Below are 19,798 nucleotides of genomic sequence, written 5' to 3'. Positions count from 1 at the left end.
ACATTCTTCAGTTGTTTCTCCCATTTACAAGGAGTTCACAAAAATCAGGTCAGAACAGTTTGCTTTTGAGGCTTTTATGAACAGCGCCTGGATACCCTCAAGGATGACAAGTAGCGCTCTACAAGTCTACTAATTGAACGTGTAGTTTCCTCCCTCTTGGGCCCTGGACTCCCAAGGATCTCCCTTCAGGTTTCATCTTTTGTACATATTTTGGGTGATGACGTCTGTTGATGATGAATGCAAGTTTCTGTTAAGGGCGTAAAGTGGTGCGAGTTTTTAGTCCTCTGCCTTTGTAAGCCTTGTAGACAGTACTGTGGATTCCAACTAGATTGTTTCATCGACTGGGGCCAGGCTTCTGTTTCCAATGCTGGCTTGACATGTTTATCTGTTCAAGAGTTTAAGCAACTTCTTGGCGCTTTGTTTTGGAGCCTGGTGTAGACAATGTTGCAATACTAGAGACATGCAATAACCAGGACTGTCAACAAACAGTGCTTATGTGCGTTTACTTATTCTTGGGACTTACATAGAAGGAAAATGTAGAGTTATGAATTGCAGAATAGAAATGCCTTCCTGTAAACGATGCCACTTGGGCATATTTATGCCCAAAGTGAATAGCATTAATAGTATAAAAGATCTCATGCGTGGCAGCGACAATACAGGTGCATCACGATCCGTTTTAAGTATGTGACACATGACAATGTGGGTACAAGTCATGGAAAATATAAGAAATTCTACTATGATAGACATAAGTTAATGCTTCAATGAGTGAACCAAGCCCATGTGTGCAAGGTACGACTGTGTACGACAAGGGAGAGGACATCCAGGTCTCAGGATGTCGCTTCTCTTTGGTGGGCATAAGTGTTCTCGATGCACACTGTGTGACCCGGATATAGTATTCATAGAGGGCATGCCTGCCTTTCCATGCCTAGTAGTATTCGTAAATGGCAGACTCTCGATTTGTTTTCTTTCAACAACCTGCCCCAGGGTAAACACATATTCTTCCAACACGCATATTGGAACAAGTGTTGTTTTGTGAATTGCCCTGATTATAAGTGCCCCAGAGGGAAAGGGCTATTTATCATCCCTGATAAAATCCAAGCCCACAAGGTTTGAAATTTATCACATGCAATCAATTAAATGTATTCCAAGTTTTTGTGGAACACATGCAGATTTTTGCAGGTTCTGCACGCTGAATGGATAAATGCATTTATTGATAGTTATTAGACCTGGAATCATTGGCTTGGTTTTCCCTAACTCTTTGCCCTCTGACCTCCTGCTTTTCTGACTGATTTTTGCTGGCTTATAGGATTCTGTGCACTTTACCACTGCTAACCAGTACTAAATTGCAGGTGTACGCTATGTAGGGTCTCAGGTAAAGTTACAGAAATATAGATACGCACCAGTAAAGCACTTACAGTGTATATTGCCCTTGAAACTTGGAGGCTCCATTTTGGGAACATAGAATTAAACATCGTGCCAAATTGAGACCTTGTAAAACAAATTTTGAGGAAAATATAGGAGATGCTCCCACAGTGGACCAGATGGTCAGCAAAACAAGGAACCAGACCATCGTGGCTGGTACCTGCTGGTGCAGGGAAGTGGCTCCTCCACTTCAAGAGGGATGCTGGCAGGTTGGTGAAATGCTGACAGTTCTCCAAGGCTCTAGGCATTTGCATAGCTGCAGGATGAGTCGAGTCTTTGCAATTGTTGCGACTGGAGCAAGTAGGCAGGGTTTGATGCAAAAGCCCTCAGCTAGTCCACAGTTCTTGCGCTGGTCAGCTCTTTTTGCCCTACTTCTTTAGCCAGTCGAATCTGAGTTCCTGGTGTCAGGGGGCGACTTAAATACTCAATTTAGGGGCATTTAGGCGAGTGTAGCGTAGTAGCCAATGGGCTACTTACCCCTGGTGTGCCTACACCCTGTATATGACCACTTTCTTTGGGGAGTGGGCATAACCTTGTCCCAGAGTTACTAGTTCCACCATAAACAAGATGGTGGAACCCTCCCTTTGCGCAGCACATCAGGCAGCCCACCCTAGGGGTGTGACTAGCCTGGGAGTGCAACACGCCTACCTGCATAGTTAATTTACCGCCTGTCCTGGTGCCAAATGGGCCTCAGGGCAGGGGGTTGCATTTCTCAGATCTGGGGGAAGCCAGGCTCGTATATCAGAGGCTGCAAGGACTTTGAAGTCCTTGGCCTTGGTATGTAGATTCACTGGCCATCCTGCTGGAGGAGGTGATAACACCCTCCTCCAGAGCAGACATTGTTTCTGGCATCTGAAAGCACGGGCTCTCACCACTAGGAGGGTCAGCAACTCATCTGTTCAGGTAGGCTCGTCGATACCAGTCAGCCGGCACACTAGAGGACTAGTAGGTTTTCAGGGGGAAACTCTAAGGTGCCCTCGGGGAGCCTGCCGTAGGGGTGACTTACATATATTATATACAGTGACCTTGGCATGGCAATCAATGAGTGTCCCATGTAATGTTTTCACATGGTTTGCAGCATGCCAAGCAGCCTGCAATGGCAGTCTGCATGCAATTTGTTGAGGGGGGTCCCTTAGGGTGGCACAATACATGCAGCAGCCTTTAGGAACCCTTTTAGCCCCCATGCGCTAGGAACCAGAGGTACCAATTACTAGGGACTTGCAGGAATGCTTGTGTGTCAATTGTACACAAATAAATCAGTTTATCCTGTGTTAGGGGAAGAACACTTGCACTGGAAACCTGGTTAGCAGCAACCCAGAGCACCTTGTAGTAAAAAGTGGGGGTTGGGTGACCATGTCAAAAGGGGCACTTTCCTACACGCTGGCTTTGGCAATGCTTGTACGCTTTGCACACAATGCTTTATTTTGCACACAACTTTTTTTGCATTTTGACCATGTGCAGTTCTGGCGTCACTCCAGTCTTGTGCAAAATCAACACTAATGCAGTATTAAGATTTCTGGACTCACCTTGCTCCACTTTAAGTTTGATTTATGAAACTTCACATTAAAGATAATCATGTACAAAGCTAGCCTTCATCCACTTCTGCACTTACTTAGAACGTATGATAACCACAGGCCAAAAAATGTCATCAGGGCGGCAGCCAGCAGTCCTGAGAGCGCCCTCCAGCTCCCCAGCTTCCACAGACCTGAAAACAAGGAGCAGCAGAGACATTAAAACACTACATGGGACCTGCTTATTATTACTATCATTAGCGGTAATATTATCATTGTTAATTATTTTTTCAATTGAAGCCCAGCTCTGAAGTCCTTATTCTTTAAATTGGAATAATTCATATTTAGGTGCTGGAGGGGACAGGCTAGGTCATACAGAGTGGTGGGGTTCCTTTAACTTTCCTGACTTTAGTCTGCTGTGCAGGAGGGGGATGATATACAACAGCTTCGGATCCCAAGACCCTTCAAGCCCTCCCACAACCCCCCAGATCCATCCTATCGAACCACCACAGACCCTGCACCGCTGGACCACCCTCACCACAGACGTGACCCGCACCATCATGAGCAACATCCATTCCGAAGCCCCTACGGACCCCTGTCCTCACATTTTCAACAAGGCCAACACATCCATTGCACCCGAGCTCTGACACAGCCTCAACTGTTCCATAGAAACTGGACTCCCAGAGGACTGGAAGCACATCGAGATCTGCCCGCTCCTGAAGAAACCCACGGACCTCAAGAATTACCAGCCCATCTCTCGGCTGCCTTTCCTGGGCAAGGTCATCGAAAAGGCCATCAACGCCCAGCTCCGTAAGCATATTAAGGACAACAACATCCTGTACACCGCCCGATCAGGCTTCAGGAGCAATAACAGCACAGAGACCGCCCTTCTCACCCCCACAGATGACATCCACGTGCTCCTCGACCACGGCCATACAGCAGCCCTCATCCTACTGGACCTCTCAGCTGCCTTCAACATGGTCTCACACCTCACCCTCTGCTCCGAGATCTACACAGTCGGCATCCACGGAAAGGCCCTACAATAGATACGCTCCTTCCTGTCTGGCCAAACACATGGAGTCAGACTCCCACCTTATCGGTCAGAACCTACGGAGATCAGCTGTGGAGTTCCACAGGACTCCTCCCTGTGCCCCATACTCTTCAATGTCTACATGGCCCCTCTCGCATCCATTGTCAGGGTCCACGGACTGAACATTGCCTCTTACGCTGACAATACACAGCTGATCATCTCACTGACCAAAAACTCCACTACTGCCAAGAAGAATTTCCACAACAGGATGGAAGCCACCACCACCTGAATGAATGAAGGACACCTGCCTCAAGCTCAACTGTGATAAGACAGAGATCCTCATCCTGGGACCATCCACATCAGCCTGGGACGACGCCTGGTGGCCATCGACCCTCGGCATCCCCCCACCCTACGCACGCAACCTCAACATCATTCTAGACTCATCGTTCACCTTGACCCGCCAAGTCAACTCAGTTGCATCCTCCTGCATTCACACACTCTGACTTCTCTGGAATATCTACAAATGGATCCCAAAAGACTGCTGTAACACCGTAACCCATGCCCTGGTTACCAGCAGACTCGACTATGGCAATGCCCTCTATGCTGGTACCACCCAGAAGAACCTCAAGACGTTATAGCACATCCAAAACACCTCCGCCAGACTCATCCTGGACATTCCCCGCCGCAAACATATCTCCAATCACCGAAGAGACCTCCACTGGCTTCCTATCGAGAAGAGAATTAACTTTAAGCTCCTCGTCCACATCTACAAGGCCCTCCATGACCTAGGACCCGCCTACCTCAACTACAGCATCACCTTCTACTCCCCCACCAGATCGCTCCACTCAACAAGCACTAGCCACTGTACCCCGCATATGGAAGACCTCGGCTGGTGGGAGATCCTTCGCCTACCTCGTGGCAAAGGTACCTCAGGTAGTCCTCAGGTAGTCACCATCGCTACCCCACTTCAGGAAGGACATTAAAACCTGGCTCATCAAATGAAGCTCAGAGCACAAACCCCCTTAGCACCTTGAGGTCCTTATGGGTGAGTAGCTGCGCTTTATAAACCCTGATTTGATTTGAAGAAGGTGGGGGTGCGCGCCGTGTACTGTGTGCCTAGAGGCAAAGATGGTGTGGTTCGCACTGAGCCTGGAGGGTAAACAGCAGTTTCTCCTGTACCATGTACCTACAGCCAGTACTGTGTGCTTCTAGCCAATGTGGTGTGTTTAGTGCTGTGAGAATAAAACAAGTGTTGTCTGTACTGTATTGTGAGGCCACAGCAAGTACTGTGAGGCCACAGCAAGTACTGTGAGGCCACAGCCAAAGCAATGGTATGCCCAGTACTGTGAGGACAAAGCAAGTACTGTGAGTCCAGAGCCAAAGAGATGGTGTGCCCTGTGCTATCAAAGGGGTGGTGTCCTGTACTGTGACCTGCAGCCAGTACTGTGAGTTCAGAGCCAAATGGGTGGTGTCCTGTACTGTGACCTGCAGCCTGTACTGTGACTCCAGAGTGACAGAGGCAGTGAGTCCTGTACTGTGAGGCTGCAGCCAGTACTGTGAGTCCAGAGTGACAGAGGCAGTGAGTTCTGTACTGTGAGGCTGCAGCCAGTACTGTGAGTCCAGGGAGAAAACGTTGGTGTCCCCTTTACTGTGAGTCCCTGTAGGAAAGTCCTTCTTTCTGGCATGCTTACCCGCACTTTTTGCTGTTGTCAGTGTGCTTAGACTGTTTTCACTGGGTTCCTGCTAACCAGGACCCCAGTGATTGTGCTCTCGCTCCCCTAAATGTGGTTGTCTTGGTACTCTTTGCACCCCACAATTGGCATACTGGTGTACACCTGTAAGTCCCTAGTATATGGTACTTAGGAACCCAGGGCATTGGTACACCTGGGGTCCCCCATGGGCTGCAGCATGGATTATGCCGCCCACAGGAGCCCATGCAAACTGTCATGGGCCAAGGTCAATAAAACGTCCTTAAACTTTTGAAGAATGGCCAACCTCCTGGTGGCACCAGGTTTGGGGGTCCCTTGCCTCAGAATAAAGGGGGTTATTGTCCCAGTAGACAATATGGGCCCCACTGACATCCCCTGCTTCCTGAGCTGCAGCTTGCTGCCTCAGACTTTCTACAGTAGGACAGGATTTCTGTTCTAGGCTAAGTTCCTCCCTGGTGGGTCCGCCTGCACCCAAGAGCTCAGCTGTTTCAGCTTTAAGCTCCTCGGGTGTAGGTTCCTCTCCCTCAGGAGTGGGGTCCTCATTAGAAGCCTGAACAGGGGGTAACTTTTTACCCTGCCTGTCTCTCTTTTTGTGAGCTTCCTGCGCCATTTTTCCAGGCTCCATTGCTCCTTGCTCTCCATACTTCTTGGCTTGTGCTCTGGTTAAAGCAAAGATGTGCCCAGGGATACCCAGCATTGCTGCATGGGCTTCCAACTCCACTTCAGCCCAAGCTGAAGTCTCCAAATCATTGCCCAATAGTCATTCTACAGGTAGGTCAGTGGAAACCACAACTTTCCCTGGACCAGTAACACGCCCCCCTCCCCAGCCTCAACAACAACCATGGAGTGGTACTGAGTATTGTTGCGAGCATCAGTAACTTGGTAAGTGTGCCCAAGGTGTTGTTCAGGTGACACCAGTTTTTTACATTGTGACACTGGCACCTGTGTCCCTGTAGGCCTCAGCTCCAAAACAATTTATAAGGGGATGCTGCCTGTACCTACCCATATTAAGGGGACACGCGGCTAGGGTGGCAAGGTCAATGCCCCCCTGAGAGACCAAAACTGCCTCAGTGGTCTCCCTGACTAACCCAGAGCCCACTACAGTCCCCAAGGTGAGCCCTGCTACACTCATGGACTGACAACTGCTACCATTGCTATTGCAACTGCTAGGGACACTAGGGGTAGAAGTGGTAGTAGCAGGCTTGGTGCTCTCTTTAGGACGGGTGTTGTCACCGGCCCGTGGCCTTTTTGCCTACAGATGTAGCACCAAAGTTTCTTGTGGGAAGAGGTAGAGGACTTAGACCCACCCCAGAAGAGTTTGTGGGCCTAATGAGGACTCTCTTGTTTGATCTGTCCTCACCTCTGTCTTGGTTCTTGGAAGAATCCTTCTTCTTGTGGTCACCCCCGTGGAAGTTTTCCTACCCACCTTGCTGAGAACCCATTTGTCTGCCATCTTTCCCAATTCTTGGGGAGAGGTCAGATCTGGGTCCACCAGGTACTGATGCAGCTTATCAGATATGCAATTGTTAAGAATGTGCTCTCTCACGGGAAAATTGTACAAGCCCTGATAATCATGCACATTGCTGCCATGCAACCAACCTTCTGGGTACTTGACAGAGCTGTCCATGAAATCTACCCAATCCTGAGGGGACTACTTCCTAGTCTCCCTGATTTTGATTCTCTATTCCTCTGTGGGTGACCAAAATCCATAAAGGAGTGCATTCTTAAGTGCTTGATAATCGTCAGCATCTTCCTCCCTGACAGTGAGGAGTGTGTCCCTGGCTTTGTCAGAAAAGGAAACCACAAGATGGCTGCTCACTGTCTCTGAGGCCCAGAGACAGCCCTCAGATACGCATCCCTCGGAGGCCCAGGCACAGCCCTCAGATGCACATCCCTCTGGGGCCAAAGACAGCCCTCAGATACCCATCCCTCTGAAGCTAAAGATCCCCACAGACCCCAGATAAACATCCCTCGGAGGCCGAGAGACAGCCATCAGATACGCATCCCTCGGAGGCCCAAAGACAGCCCTCAGATACGCATCCCTCAGAGGCCCAAAGGCAGCCCTAAGATAGATGTCCCTCTGAGGCCCAGAGACAGCCCTCAGATACACATCCCTCTGAGGCGCAGAGACAGCCGTCAGATACATGTCCCTCTGAGGCCCAAAGACAGCCCTCAGATACACATCCCTCGGAGGCCCAAAGACAGCCGTCAGATACACATCCCTCTGAGGCGCAGAGACAGCCCTCAGATACACATCCCTCGGAGGCCCAAAGACAGCCCTCAGATACGCATCCCTCTGAGGCCCAAAGACAGCCCTCAGATACGCATCCCTCTGAGGCCTAAAGACAGCCCTCAGATACACATCCCTCTGAGGCCTAAAGACAGCCCTCAGATACGCATCCCTCTGAGGCCCAGAGACAGCCCTCAGATACGCATCCCTCGGAGGCCCAGAGACAGCCCTCAGATACGCATCCCTCGGAGGCCCAGAGACAGCCCTCAGATACGCATCCCTCGGAGGTGTAGAGACAGCCCTCAGATTCACATCCCTCTCAGGCCCAAAGATAGCCCTCAGATACACAACCCTCTGAAGCAAAAGATCCCCCCAGATACACATCCCTCTGAGGCCCAAAGACAGCCCTCAGATACGCATCCCTCGGAGGCCCAGAGACAGCCCTCAGATACGCGTCCCTCTGAGGCCTAAAGACAGCCCTCAGATACGCGTCCCTCTGAGGCCTAAAGACAGCCCTCAGATACGCGTCCCTCTGAGGCCTAAAGACAGCCCTCAGATACGCGTCCCTCTGAGGCCTAAAGACAGCCCTCAGATACACATCCCTAGTAGGTCCAGAGACAGCCCTCAGATACATATCCCTCTCAGCCCAAAGATGCCCCTCAGATACACATCCCTCTGAGGCCCCACAGACAGCCCTCAGATACACATCCCTCTGAGGCGCAGAGACAGCCCTCAGATACGCATCCCTCTGAGGCCAAAGACACCCCTTAGATACACATCCCTCTGAAGCTAAAGATCCCCCCAGCCCCCAGACACACAGCCCTCTGACTCCAAAAGACACTCCTCAGATACACATCCCTCTGAGGCCCAAAGACAGCCCTCAGATACATGCCTCTCTGAGACCTAAAGACAGCCCTCAGATACACATCCCTTTGAGGCCCAGAGACAGCCCTCAGATACACAACCCTCTCAAGCTAAATATCCCCCCAGCCCCCAGATACACATCCCTCTGAGGCCACAAGACAGCCCTCAGATACGCATCCCTCGGAGGCCCAAAGACAGCCCTCAGATACGCATCCCTCGGAGGCCCAAAGACAGCCCTCAGATACGCATCCCTCGGAGGCCGAGAGACAGCCCTCAGATACGCATCCCTCGGAGGCCGAGAGACAGCCCTCAGATACGCATCCCTCGGAGGCGGGGAGACAGCCCTCAGATACGCATCCCTCGGAGGCGGGGAGACAGCCCTCAGATACGCATCCCTCGGAGGCCCAGAGACAGCCCTCAGATACGCATCCCTCGGAGGCCCAGAGACAGCCCTCAGATACGCATCCCCCGGAGGCCCAGAGACAGCCCTCAGATACGCATCCCCCGGAGGCCCAGAGACAGCCCTCAGATACGCATCCCCCGGAGGCCCAGAGACAGCCCTCAGATACGCATCCCCCGGAGGCCCAGAGACAGCCCTCAGATACGCATCCCCCGGAGGCCCAGAGACAGCCCTCAGATACGCATCCCTCGGAGGCCCAGAGACAGCCCTCAGATACGCATCCCTCGGAGGCCCAGAGACAGCCCTCAGATACGCATCCCTCGGAGGTGCAGAGACAGCCCTCAGATACAGATCCCTCAGAGGCCCAAAGACAGCCCTCAGATACACATCCCTCGGAGGCCCAAAGACAGCCCTCAGATACATATCCGTCTGGGGCCTAAACACAACCCTGAGACCTACAAGCACATCACTCTAAATACAGGTCCATGGGACACCCATCCACAGAGCACAGACCTTCTTGGCCCTCGAGATCCCTCAGACATAGTGGAATCCCTCACCCCGAGATCTGCACATATTCCTTCCTGTAGGGCATTAATGGTCTTCTAAGGCCCCCAAGCTCTGCAGAAAGAGCACTAGGCATCAAGGACACCCGGGGCCCTCACCCCCATGGTCTCACCTGCCCAGACCCCGGGCTGGTCCTTCTTCGGTGGGCGCTCCGGTGTCTCTCCTCGGTGGCCCCCTGGCCCGGTCCCCTCAAGCAGCGGCGTGTCCCCCCCTGGTATGAAGCTTTCCGGGGGGGACCAGCTTAAGCCAAAGCACTGCCGGGATGGGGAAGGGGTGGAGGCTGCAGAGGAGGCAGGGCTGGATCCGGCGGAGTAGTGGCCCTGGAGGAACAATGGCTGTGCTTCTCTCTCGGGGGCCCCTGGGCCCTCCACAGGCCCCGGCTGTGCTTGTGTCCCGGGGGGTCCTGAGCCCTCCACAAGCCCCGGGCGTGCTTCCCTCCCTGGGCCCTCCTCAGGCCCCGGCTGTGCTTGTGTCCCGGGGGCCCCTGGACCCTCCTCAGGCCCCGGCTGTGCTTGTGTCCCGGGGGCCCCTGTGCCCTCCTCAGGCCCCGGCTGTGCTTGTGTCCCGGGGGCCCCTGTGCCCTCCTCAGGCCCCGGCTGTGCTTGTGTCCCGGGGGCCCCTGTGCCCTCCACAAGCCCCGGGCGTGCTTCCCTCCCTGGGCCCTCCTCAGGCCCCGGCTGTGCTTGTGTCCCGGGGGCCCCTGGACCCTCCTCAGGCCCCGGCTGTGCTTGTGTCCCGGGGGCCCCTGTGCCCTCCTCAGGCCCCGGCTGTGCTTGTGTCTCGGGGGAGCCTGAGTACTCCACAAGCCCCGGCTGTGCTTGTGTCCCGGGGGCCCCTGGACCCTCCACAAGCCCCGGCTGTGCTTGTGTCCCGGGGGCCCCTGGACCCTCCTCAGGCCCCGGCTGTGCTTGTGTCCCGGGGGGCCCTGTGCCCTCCTCAGGCCCCGGCTGTGCTTGTGTCCCGGGGGCCCCTGGACCCTCCACAAGCCCCGGCTGTGCTTGTGTCCCGGGGGCCCCTGGACCCTCCTCAGGCCCCGGCTGTGCTTGTGTGCCGGGGTGCCCTGGGCCCTCCTCAGGCCCCGGGTGCACGGTTTGTGCTCCCTTTTCCGGGGAAGCCATAGCCCTTCTGCACCCGCGGGGCGGGGCGGCGGCTCCCACCTGACCCTCCAGGCGCTTTCACTTTCAGTCCGGACGCGCCCTCGATGGAGGGACTGAGGACCGGGGGTGCGAGGCCATGCTGAGGGGCCCCGACCCCCGGGAGCGCCCAGCCCTCTCCCCAAAGAGACCCCGGCTCTACCGGGTGCTGGAGGCGGAGGCGCTGCGGGGGATCCGCGAGTCCGAGGTGCGCAGGGGGCGCTATGTGACCCTAGTGCTGAGCGAGGCGCTACAGGGCTGGAAGGACGGTGAGTTGAGAGGTGACCCCCTTGGGGGCCTGCTTGAGGGAGGGGGCCCGCAGGAGTCCATCGGGGGCTTTGTTTACAGCGAGGACTGGCGTTAGGTGGAAGTACACCTGTCTTTACTAATGTGCGCCAGAGTCACAAACGCGCCAGAGAACGGAACTAAGTTGCTGAGAAATGCCTTCTTTACGCTAAAAAAAAGAGTAGGGAAAATATCTGTAACGAAAGGATGTTTTATTTCAGAAAAGTTTCCCCGAAACAAAGTTTTGGGTGTAAACTTTCTCCGCCAAAAGCTTTCGAGTTCCGCCGAAGACATCAGTTTTGCAAAGTGAAAAAGTTGTCCACTTTCAGGCAGCGGATACTTTGTTTGTCAACCATTAATAATGTCAGACCTGGGAAAGCTGATGGCTCCGGACAGCCCGACAAGAAGTTAACCGGTGCTGGGACCCAAAAGCGGGCAGCCTCACAAAAAGCAGCTCGAGCGGCCAATTTATACATTAATTGTTTTTATTAAAAAATAAAAAAAAATACCAAAAAACACATTGTCAGCGAGGAAAAGTGTGCCAGTGAATGTGTGCGGGCCACTGAGTGCAATAGTGAGATAACTCTGGCGGTTAATGCACTTGATGCTGGAGGGGTTTGTGTTTTGTCCACTCACAGTTTTGACTCTAAAAGTTGCAAAGAGGATTTTTGTGTTTCCTGCAAAGCACGTGTTATATGCAAATGTTTTTTGTTTATTTGTTGCTAGATAAGTGGGCTGCGGCTTTGGACATAGAGACCTTCTGTTTCGTGCATTTCATAAAATGCAATCCTTCTAACCCGGGCTGGGCGGGCACTACGGGGCACCAGACACCAGCAGCGCTGCCCTTAGGGCTTTGAGGGGTCACGGACCGACGACAACACCGGGCAGTGTTTCCCAGTACTTTGCAGCAGTTGTATGTCTGCACAGTGACAACGCACTCGGTGCTTTGTTCCCAGGGCAGCAGTGTTGTACCTCCCAGCTCAGTCTGTTTTGTTTAGTTCGTGCGTTGTACTTTCAGATGTTTCCTTTAGTTTCGGTTCCCAGCAGGAAGGAACCTTCGAGTGCCCGTTACTGACTCTGGTTCGGGCCCCCCTGAAGCCCCCTAACCTCAGATCCGCCACTTCCCACCTCCTGCTCTTCATCACTTCAGTAACCCTTTGCTCTCCCTCATCTCAGTGTGTGATCTCTCTTTACTTCCTCAGACCTCCCCTTTTGGGCACTCCAGAAGGGGGTCTCCAATGATGTAGGAAGAATAGGAATACATCACATAACAAACAAACATGAGTTCCCAACTCCCTATTCAAACATTTTAGGCTAGAGATAGTTGTAAACCAAAGTAAGTAGTGAAAGGCTTAATACATGACATGTTAAAAAAAGACAGACTGTGGGATCAATAGAAAAGGCAGGCCATATTTAGGACAAACACTTATTACTTAGGAAACTTATACACATGCTGCATTGTTAACTTAGCTGTGCTGAAACACACAAGAGGCCCAAGTCACATTAGAATGAGAGTTTTTCTTTAAAGCTGTATCAACTGTTGCTTTCAAAATGTTCACTTAGCACGAACAGGGTGGAGCACAGGGGTCCTAAAAACCACAAGTCATTCATATCTTGGTGACGGGAACTGTGTAAGGGTCAGATAAGTATTTGCAAGGCAGGGCTACCATGAGCAGCACGTAACACATAATCTCTTGTTGTGCAGAAAGATAGATATGGTGAATTATGTCAGTGTAACTTACCCACTGTGAGAAAGTAGCCTCTTTCTAGCCTTGTTACCCCCACTTTTGGCCTGTTTGTGAGTGTATGTCAGGGTGTTTTCACTGTCTCACTGGGATCCTGCTAGCCAGGGCCCAGTGCTCATAGTGAAAACCCTATGTTGTTCAGTATGTTTGTTATGTGTCACTGGGACCCTGCTAGCCAGGACCCCAGTGCTCATAAGTTTGTGGCCTATATGTATGTGTTCCCTGTGTGGTGCCTAACTGTCTCACTGATGCTCTGATAACCAGAACCTCAGTGGTTATGCTCTCTCCTCTTTACAAATTGTCACTAACAGGCTAGTGATCAATTTTACCAATTCACATTGGCTTACTGGAACACCCTTATAATTCCCTAGTATATGGTACTGAGGTAACCAGGGTATTGGGGTTCCAGGAGATCCTGATGGGCTGCAGCATTTCTTTTGCCACCCATAGGGAGCTCTGACAATTCTTACACAGGCCTGCCACTGCAGCCTGAGTGAAATAACGTCCACGTTATTTCACAACCATTTACCACTGCACTTAAGTAACTTATAAGTCACCTATATGTCTAACCTTCACCTGGTGAAGGTTGGGTGCAAAGTTACTTAGTGTGTGGGCACCCTGGCACTAGCCAAGGTGCCCCCACATCGTTCAGGGCAAATTCCCCAGACTTTGTGAGTGCGGGGACACCATTTCACACGTGCACTATACATAGGTCACTACCTATGTATAGCGTCACAATGGTAACTCCGAACATGGCCTTGTAACATGTCTAAGATCATGGAATTGTCACCCAAATGCCATTCTGGCATTGGGGAGACAATTCCATGATCCCCCGAGTCTCTAGCACAGACCCAGGTACTGCCAAACTACCTTTCCCGGGGTTTCACTGCAGCTCCTGCTGCTGCCAACCCCTCAGCCAGGTTTTCTGCCCTCACGGGGTCCAGCCAGGCTTGGCCCAGGAAGGCAGAACAAAGGACTTCCTCAGAGAGAGGGTGTTACACCCTCTCCCTTTTGAAAAAGGTGTCAGGGCTGGGGAGGAGTAGCCTCCCCCAGCCTCCGGAAATGCTTTGATGGGCACAGATGGTGCCCATCTCTGCATAAGCCAGTCTACACCGGTTCAGGGATCCCCCAGCCCTGCTCTGGCACGAAACTGGACAAAGGGGAGGTGCCCAGAGCTCCTCCAGCGTGCCCCAGACCTCTGCCATCTTGGATTCAGAGGTGTGCTGGCACACTGGACTGCTCTGAGTGGCCAGGGCCAGCAGGTGACGTCAGAGACTCCTTCTGATAGGCTCTTACCTGTGTTACTAGCCTATCCTCCTTCCTAGGTAGCCAAACCTCCTTTTTTGGCTATTTAGGGTCTCTGCTTTGGGGAATTCTTCAGATACCGAATGCAAGAGCTCATCAGGCAAGGACTTACCTCCACCAAACTTGGACTGAAGAGTCACTGGACTGTGGGAGTCACTTGGACAGAGTTGCTGAGTTCCAGGGACCTCGCTCGTCGTGCTGAGAGGGGACCCAGAGGACCGGTGATGCAGTCTTTTGTTGCCTGGGGTTGCAGGGGGAAGATTCCGTCGTCCCACAGGAGATTTCTTCAGAGCTCCTGGTGCAAGAAGGAGGCAGATTACCCCCACAGCATGCACCACCAGGAAACAGGCGAGAAAGCCAGCAGGATGAAGCGATACAAGGTTGCAGTAGTCGTCTTTGCTACTTTGTTGCGGTTTTGCAGCCGTCCTGAGCAGTCAGCGGTCGATCTTTTGGCAGAAGGTGAAGAGAGAAGTGCAGAGGAACTCTGATGAGCTCTTGCATTCGGTATCTGAAGAATTCCCCAAAGCAGAGACCCTAAATAGCCAGGAGGTTTGGCTACCTAGGAAGGAGGATAGGCTAGTAACACAGGTAAGAGCCTATCAGAAGGAGTCTCTGACGTCACCTGGTGGCACTGGCCACTCAGAGCAGTCCAGTGTGCCAGCAGCACCTCTGTTTCCAAGATGGCAGAGGTCTGGAGCACACTCGAGGAGCTCTGGACACCTCCCAGGGGAGGTGCAGGTCAGGGGAGTGGTCACTCCCCTTTCCTTTGTCCAGTTTCGCGCCAGAGCAGGGCTAAGGGGTCCCCTGAACCGGTGTAGACTGGCTTATGCAGAATTGGGCACATCTGTGCCCAAGAAAGCATTTCCAGAGGCTGGGGGAGGCTACCCCTCCCCTGCCTTCACACCATTTTCCAAAGGGAGAGGGTGTCACACCCTCTCTCAGAGGAAGTTCTTTGTTCTGCCCTCCTGGGCCAGGCCTGGCTGGACCCCAGGAGGGCAGCTGCCTGTCTGAGGGGTTGGCAGCAGCAGCTGCAGTGAAACCCCAGGAAAGGCAGTTTGGCAGTACCAGGGTCTGTGCTACAGACCACTGGGATCATGGGATTGTGCCAACTATGCCAGGATGGCATAGAGAGGGCAATTCCATGATCATAGACATGTTACATGGCCATATTCGGAGTTACCTTTGTGAAGCTACATATAGGTAGTGACCTATATGTAGTGCACGCGTGTAATGGTGTCCCCGCACTCACAAAGTCTGGGGAATTGGCCCTGAACAATGTGGGGGCACCTTGGCTAGTGCCAGGGTGCCCTCACACTAAGTAACTTTGCACCTAACCTTTACCAGGTAAAGGTTAGACATATAGGTGACTTATAAGTTACTTAAGTGCAGTGTAAAATGGCTGTGAAATAACGTGGACGTTATTTCACTCAGGCTGCAGTGGCAGGCCTGTGTAAGAATTGTCAGAGCTCCCTATGGGTGGCAAAAGAAATGCTGCAGCCCATAGGGATCTCCTGGAACCCCAATACCCTGGGTACCTCAGTACCATATACTAGGGAATTATAAGGGTGTTCCAGTAAGCCAATGTAAATTGGTAAAATTGGTCACTAGCCTGTTAGTGACAATTTGAAAGATATGAGAGAGCATAACCACTGAGGTTCTGATTAGCAGAGCCTCAGTGAGACAGTTAGTCACTACACAGGTAACGCATTCAGGCACACTTATGAGCACTGGGGCCCTGGATGACAGGGTCCCAGTGACACATACAACTAAAACAACATATATACAGTGAAAAATGGGGGTAACATGCCAGGCAAGATGGTACTTTCCTACAGTAACTCTGAGTATTGTGTTTCTTATGATATAGTGCTAAGTGATATAAGTGGTATAGTAGGAGCTTTGCATGTCTCCTAGTTCAGCCTAAGCTGCTCTGCTATAGCTACCTCTATCAGCCTAAACTTCTAGAACACTTCTAATCTACAAATAAGGGATAACTGGACCTGGCACAAGATGTAAGTAACACAAGGTATCCACTATAAGCCATGCCAGCCTCCTAGACTCCCGCTTCAGCTGGGAACCACCCAAATTTCTCTGGCTGACCCACAGGACATCTTAACAACCTTGTCCTAAAAATAGAAGGTGAGACTTTTGAGAGCATTTCCTGATTTCATCTGCAATTTTTAAGTTCCCATTTATTCCTAGGTGCATAATTATGCACAAAACATATATTCTCTTATCTTTGAAAAATCATTACAAAAGAAGTACTTACCATATATTGATGATCTTGGTCTTAATTTTTTTTATAAAAATCAGAAGTATTTTTGTAAATTGGTCTCAAGTTATTCTTCTGAGTGTGTCTGTCTGTTAGAAATGGGGTCTTTGGTTGGCAGTCAGGTTACCCTCTGTCCAGCAAGGACCCTCACTCTAGTCAGGGTAAGTCACACACAATCCAAATTATCCTGTGCCAACCCTCTGGTAGCTTGGCACTGAGCAGTCAGGCTTAACTTAGAAGGCAATGTGTAAAGTATTTGTGCAATAAATCATACAATAACACAATATAGCACCACAAAAATACACCACACAGTGTTTAGAAAAATATATAATATTTATCTGGATATTTGCAGGTCAAAACGATAAAAGATGCAATATGAAAATGTAAAGATATCACTGGAAAGTGATATAAAGTGTCTTAAGTCTTTAAAAAGCAAACAAAGTCTCTTTCAAGCACAAAGTACCTGGTTGGAGTGAAAAATCTCTGCAAAGGGCCGCAGAGGAGGAGATGCGTGGAAAATGGTGTGTGCGTCGGTTTCGCCCCTTCACACACGGACTTGCGTCGTTATTTTTCACACGGGGAATACGTTGCGTCGATTTCCGGCGCGCGGACAGGTCTCCTCTGTGGGTCGCGGGGTTTTCAGACACCTGTGTGTGGAATCCTGGGCTTGTTGTCCATCTGCACGTCGTTCCGGTGGGCTGTGCGTGGAATTTTCTCCCCCACGGCAGGCGCTGTGTTGATTTCCCCTCCGGAAGTCGGGTGGCTTTGTCCAGGCGTGCCGTGTGTTTAAGTTCTGGTCGCACCGCAGGCGCCGCGTCGATCTTTTCCTCGCGAAGTCGAGCAGCGTCTTTCCGGTCTGGCGTGCAGTGAATTTTTCACTGCGGAACAAGCTGTGCATCGAATTTTTCGCCGCACAAGCAGTCCAGTTGCAAGAGAGAAGTCTTTTTGGTCCTGAGACTTCAGGGAACAGGAGGCAAGCTCTATCCAAGCCCTTGGAGAGCACTTCTGCAGCAAAGCAAGGGAGCAGCAAGACAGCAGGGCAACAGCAAGGCAGTAGTCATTTGTAGAAGTTAGGTGAGTCATTTAGGCAGCCAGGCAGTTCTTCTTGTCAGGGTGCAGGTTCTAGTTCAGGTTCCTTCTCTAGGAAGTGTCTGTGGTGGTAGGGCAGAGGCCCTGTTTTATACCCAAATGTGCCTTTTAAGTGGGGGAGACTTCAAAGAGTGGCTTAGAAGTGCACCAGGTCCCCTTTCAGTTCAATCCTGTCTGCCAGGGTACCAGTAGGGGGTGTGGCAGTCCTTTGCGTGAGAGCAGGCACTTCAACCTCCGAGCCAAGGAAGACCCATTCAAAATGCAGATGTATGCAAGTGAGGCTGAGTACCCTGTGTTTGGGGGGTGTCTGAGTGAATGCATGTACGAACATGCCTCCTTGGCATGGTTACCCCCTTGCCTTTGCTGATGCCAAGGTATGATTTGAAAGTGTGCTGAGGCCTGCTAACCAGGCCCCAGCACCAGTGTTCTTTCCCTAAAACTGTACCTTTGTCTCCACAATTGGCACACCCTGGCATCCAGGTAAGTCCTTTGTAACTGGTACAACTGGTACCAAGGGCCCCGATGCCAGGGAAGGTCTCTAAGGGCTGCAGCATGTCTTATGCCACCCGGGGGACCTCTCACTCAGCACGTGTACACTGCTTGCCAGCTGGTGGGGAGAAAATGACTAATTCGACATGGCACTCCCCTCAGAGTGCCATGCCAACCTCAGACTGCCTATGGCATAGATAAGTCGCCCCTCTAGCAGGCCTTACGGCCCTAAGGCAGGGTGCACTATACCACAGGTGAGGGCATAGGTGCATGAGCACTACGCCCCTACAATGTGTAAGCAAAACCTTAGACATTGTAAGTGCAGGGTAGCCATAAGAGTATATGGTCTGGGAGTCTGTCATACACGAACTCCACAGCACCATAATAGCTTCTTAGCACAATAAATGCACACTGATGCCAGTGTACATTTTATTGTGAAATACACCCAGAGGGCATCTTAGAGATGCCCCCTGAAAACATACCCGACTTCATGTGTGGGCTGACTAGTTTTGCCAGCCTGCCACACACCAGACATGTTGCTGGCCACATGGGGAGAGTGCCTTTGTCACTTTGTGGCTAGTAACAAAGCCTGTACTAGGTGGAGATGCTTCTCACCTCCCCCTGCAGGAACTGTAACACCTGGCGGTGAGCCTCAAAGGCTCACCCCCTTTGTTACAGCACCACAGGGCAGCTAGTGGAGATGCCCGCCCCCTCCGGCCACGGCGACACTTTTGGCGAGGCGATAATGAGAAAAACAAGGAGTCGTCACTGGCCAGTCAGGACAACCCCTAAGGTGTTCTGAGCTGAGGTGACTCTGACTTTTAGAAATCCTCCATCTTGCAGATGGAGGATTCCCCCAATAGGATTAGGGATGTGCCCCCCCTCCCCTCAGGGAGGAGGCACAAAGAGGGTGTAGCCACCCTCAGGGCTAGTAGCCATTGGCTACTAACCTCCCAGACCTAAACACACCCCTAAATTGAGTATTTAGGGGCCCCCAGAACCAAGCAAGATAGATTCCTGCAACCTGAAGACGAAGAAGGACTGCTGACCTGAAGCCCTGCAGAGAAGACAGAGACACCAACTGCTTTGGCCCCAGCCCTACAGGCCTGTCTCCCCACCTCAAGAAAAACTGCAACAGCGACGCATCCCCCAGGGTCCAGCGACCTCTGAAGCCTCAGAGGACTACCCTGCATCTAAAAGGACCAAGAACTCCTGAGGACAGCAGCCCTGTTCCAAAGAAACTGCAACTTTGCAACAAAGAAGCAACTTTTAAAGACCACACGTTTCCCGCCGGAAGCGTGAGACTTTCCACTCTGCACCCGACGCCCCGGCTCGACCCGCGGAAAACTAACTCTACAGGGAGGACTCCCCGGCGACTGCGAGCCCGTGAGTAGCCAGAGTTGACCCCCCTGAGCCCTACAGCGACACCTGCAGAGGGAATCCAGAGGCTCCCCCTGACCGCGACTGCCTGCTTCAAAGAACCCGACGCCTGGGAAACACACTGCACCCGCAGCCCCCAGGACCTGAAGGATCCGACCTCCAGTACAGGAGCAACCCCCTGGTGGCCCTCTCCCTAGCCCAGGTGGTGGCTACCACGAGGAGCCCCCCCTTGCCTGCCTGCACCGCTGAAGAGACCCCTGGGTCTCCCATTGAAACCTATTGCAAACCCGACGCCTGTTTGCACTCTTCACCCGGCCGCTCCTGTGCCGCTGAGGGTGTACTTTTTGTGCTGACTTGTGTCCCCCCCGGTGCC

The 19,798-nt window shown here is 52.1% G+C and overlaps 2 protein-coding genes across 3 annotated transcripts in view; one reads left to right on the top strand and one right to left on the bottom strand.

The window, feature by feature from the left end:
• LOC138283040 (collagen alpha-1(III) chain-like) overlaps window positions 1–10,848 on the bottom strand; it is a 42,324-nt gene extending 31,476 nt beyond the window's left edge. The window contains exons 1-2 of the mRNA XM_069221172.1: window positions 9,843–10,848; window positions 3,035–3,127 (exon numbers count right to left, since the gene is read on the bottom strand). Of these exons, the coding sequence (XP_069077273.1) occupies window positions 3,035–3,127; window positions 9,843–10,848 (1,099 nt within the window). The remainder of the gene's footprint in view (window positions 1–3,034; window positions 3,128–9,842) is intronic.
• A 63-nt stretch (window positions 10,849–10,911) lies between these two features.
• Window positions 10,912–19,798, top strand: part of LOC138283041 (C-type lectin domain family 2 member L-like) — a 68,266-nt gene continuing 59,379 nt past the window's right edge. The window contains exon 1 of one of the 2 annotated variants that reach the window (XM_069221175.1): window positions 10,912–11,132. In XM_069221175.1, coding sequence (XP_069077276.1) covers window positions 10,964–11,132 — 169 coding nt within the window. In that variant the 5' untranslated portion in view covers window positions 10,912–10,963. The remainder of the gene's footprint in view (window positions 11,133–19,798) is intronic. The other variant, XM_069221173.1, reaches the window with a different exon arrangement.

Source organism: Pleurodeles waltl, chromosome 2_2 (assembly GCF_031143425.1).
Source record: "Pleurodeles waltl isolate 20211129_DDA chromosome 2_2, aPleWal1.hap1.20221129, whole genome shotgun sequence".
NCBI classification, from domain to species: Eukaryota; Metazoa; Chordata; class Amphibia; order Caudata; family Salamandridae; genus Pleurodeles; species Pleurodeles waltl.
The sequence above is the reverse complement of the archived record's forward strand: the minus strand, read 5'-3'. Positions and strand labels throughout refer to the sequence as shown.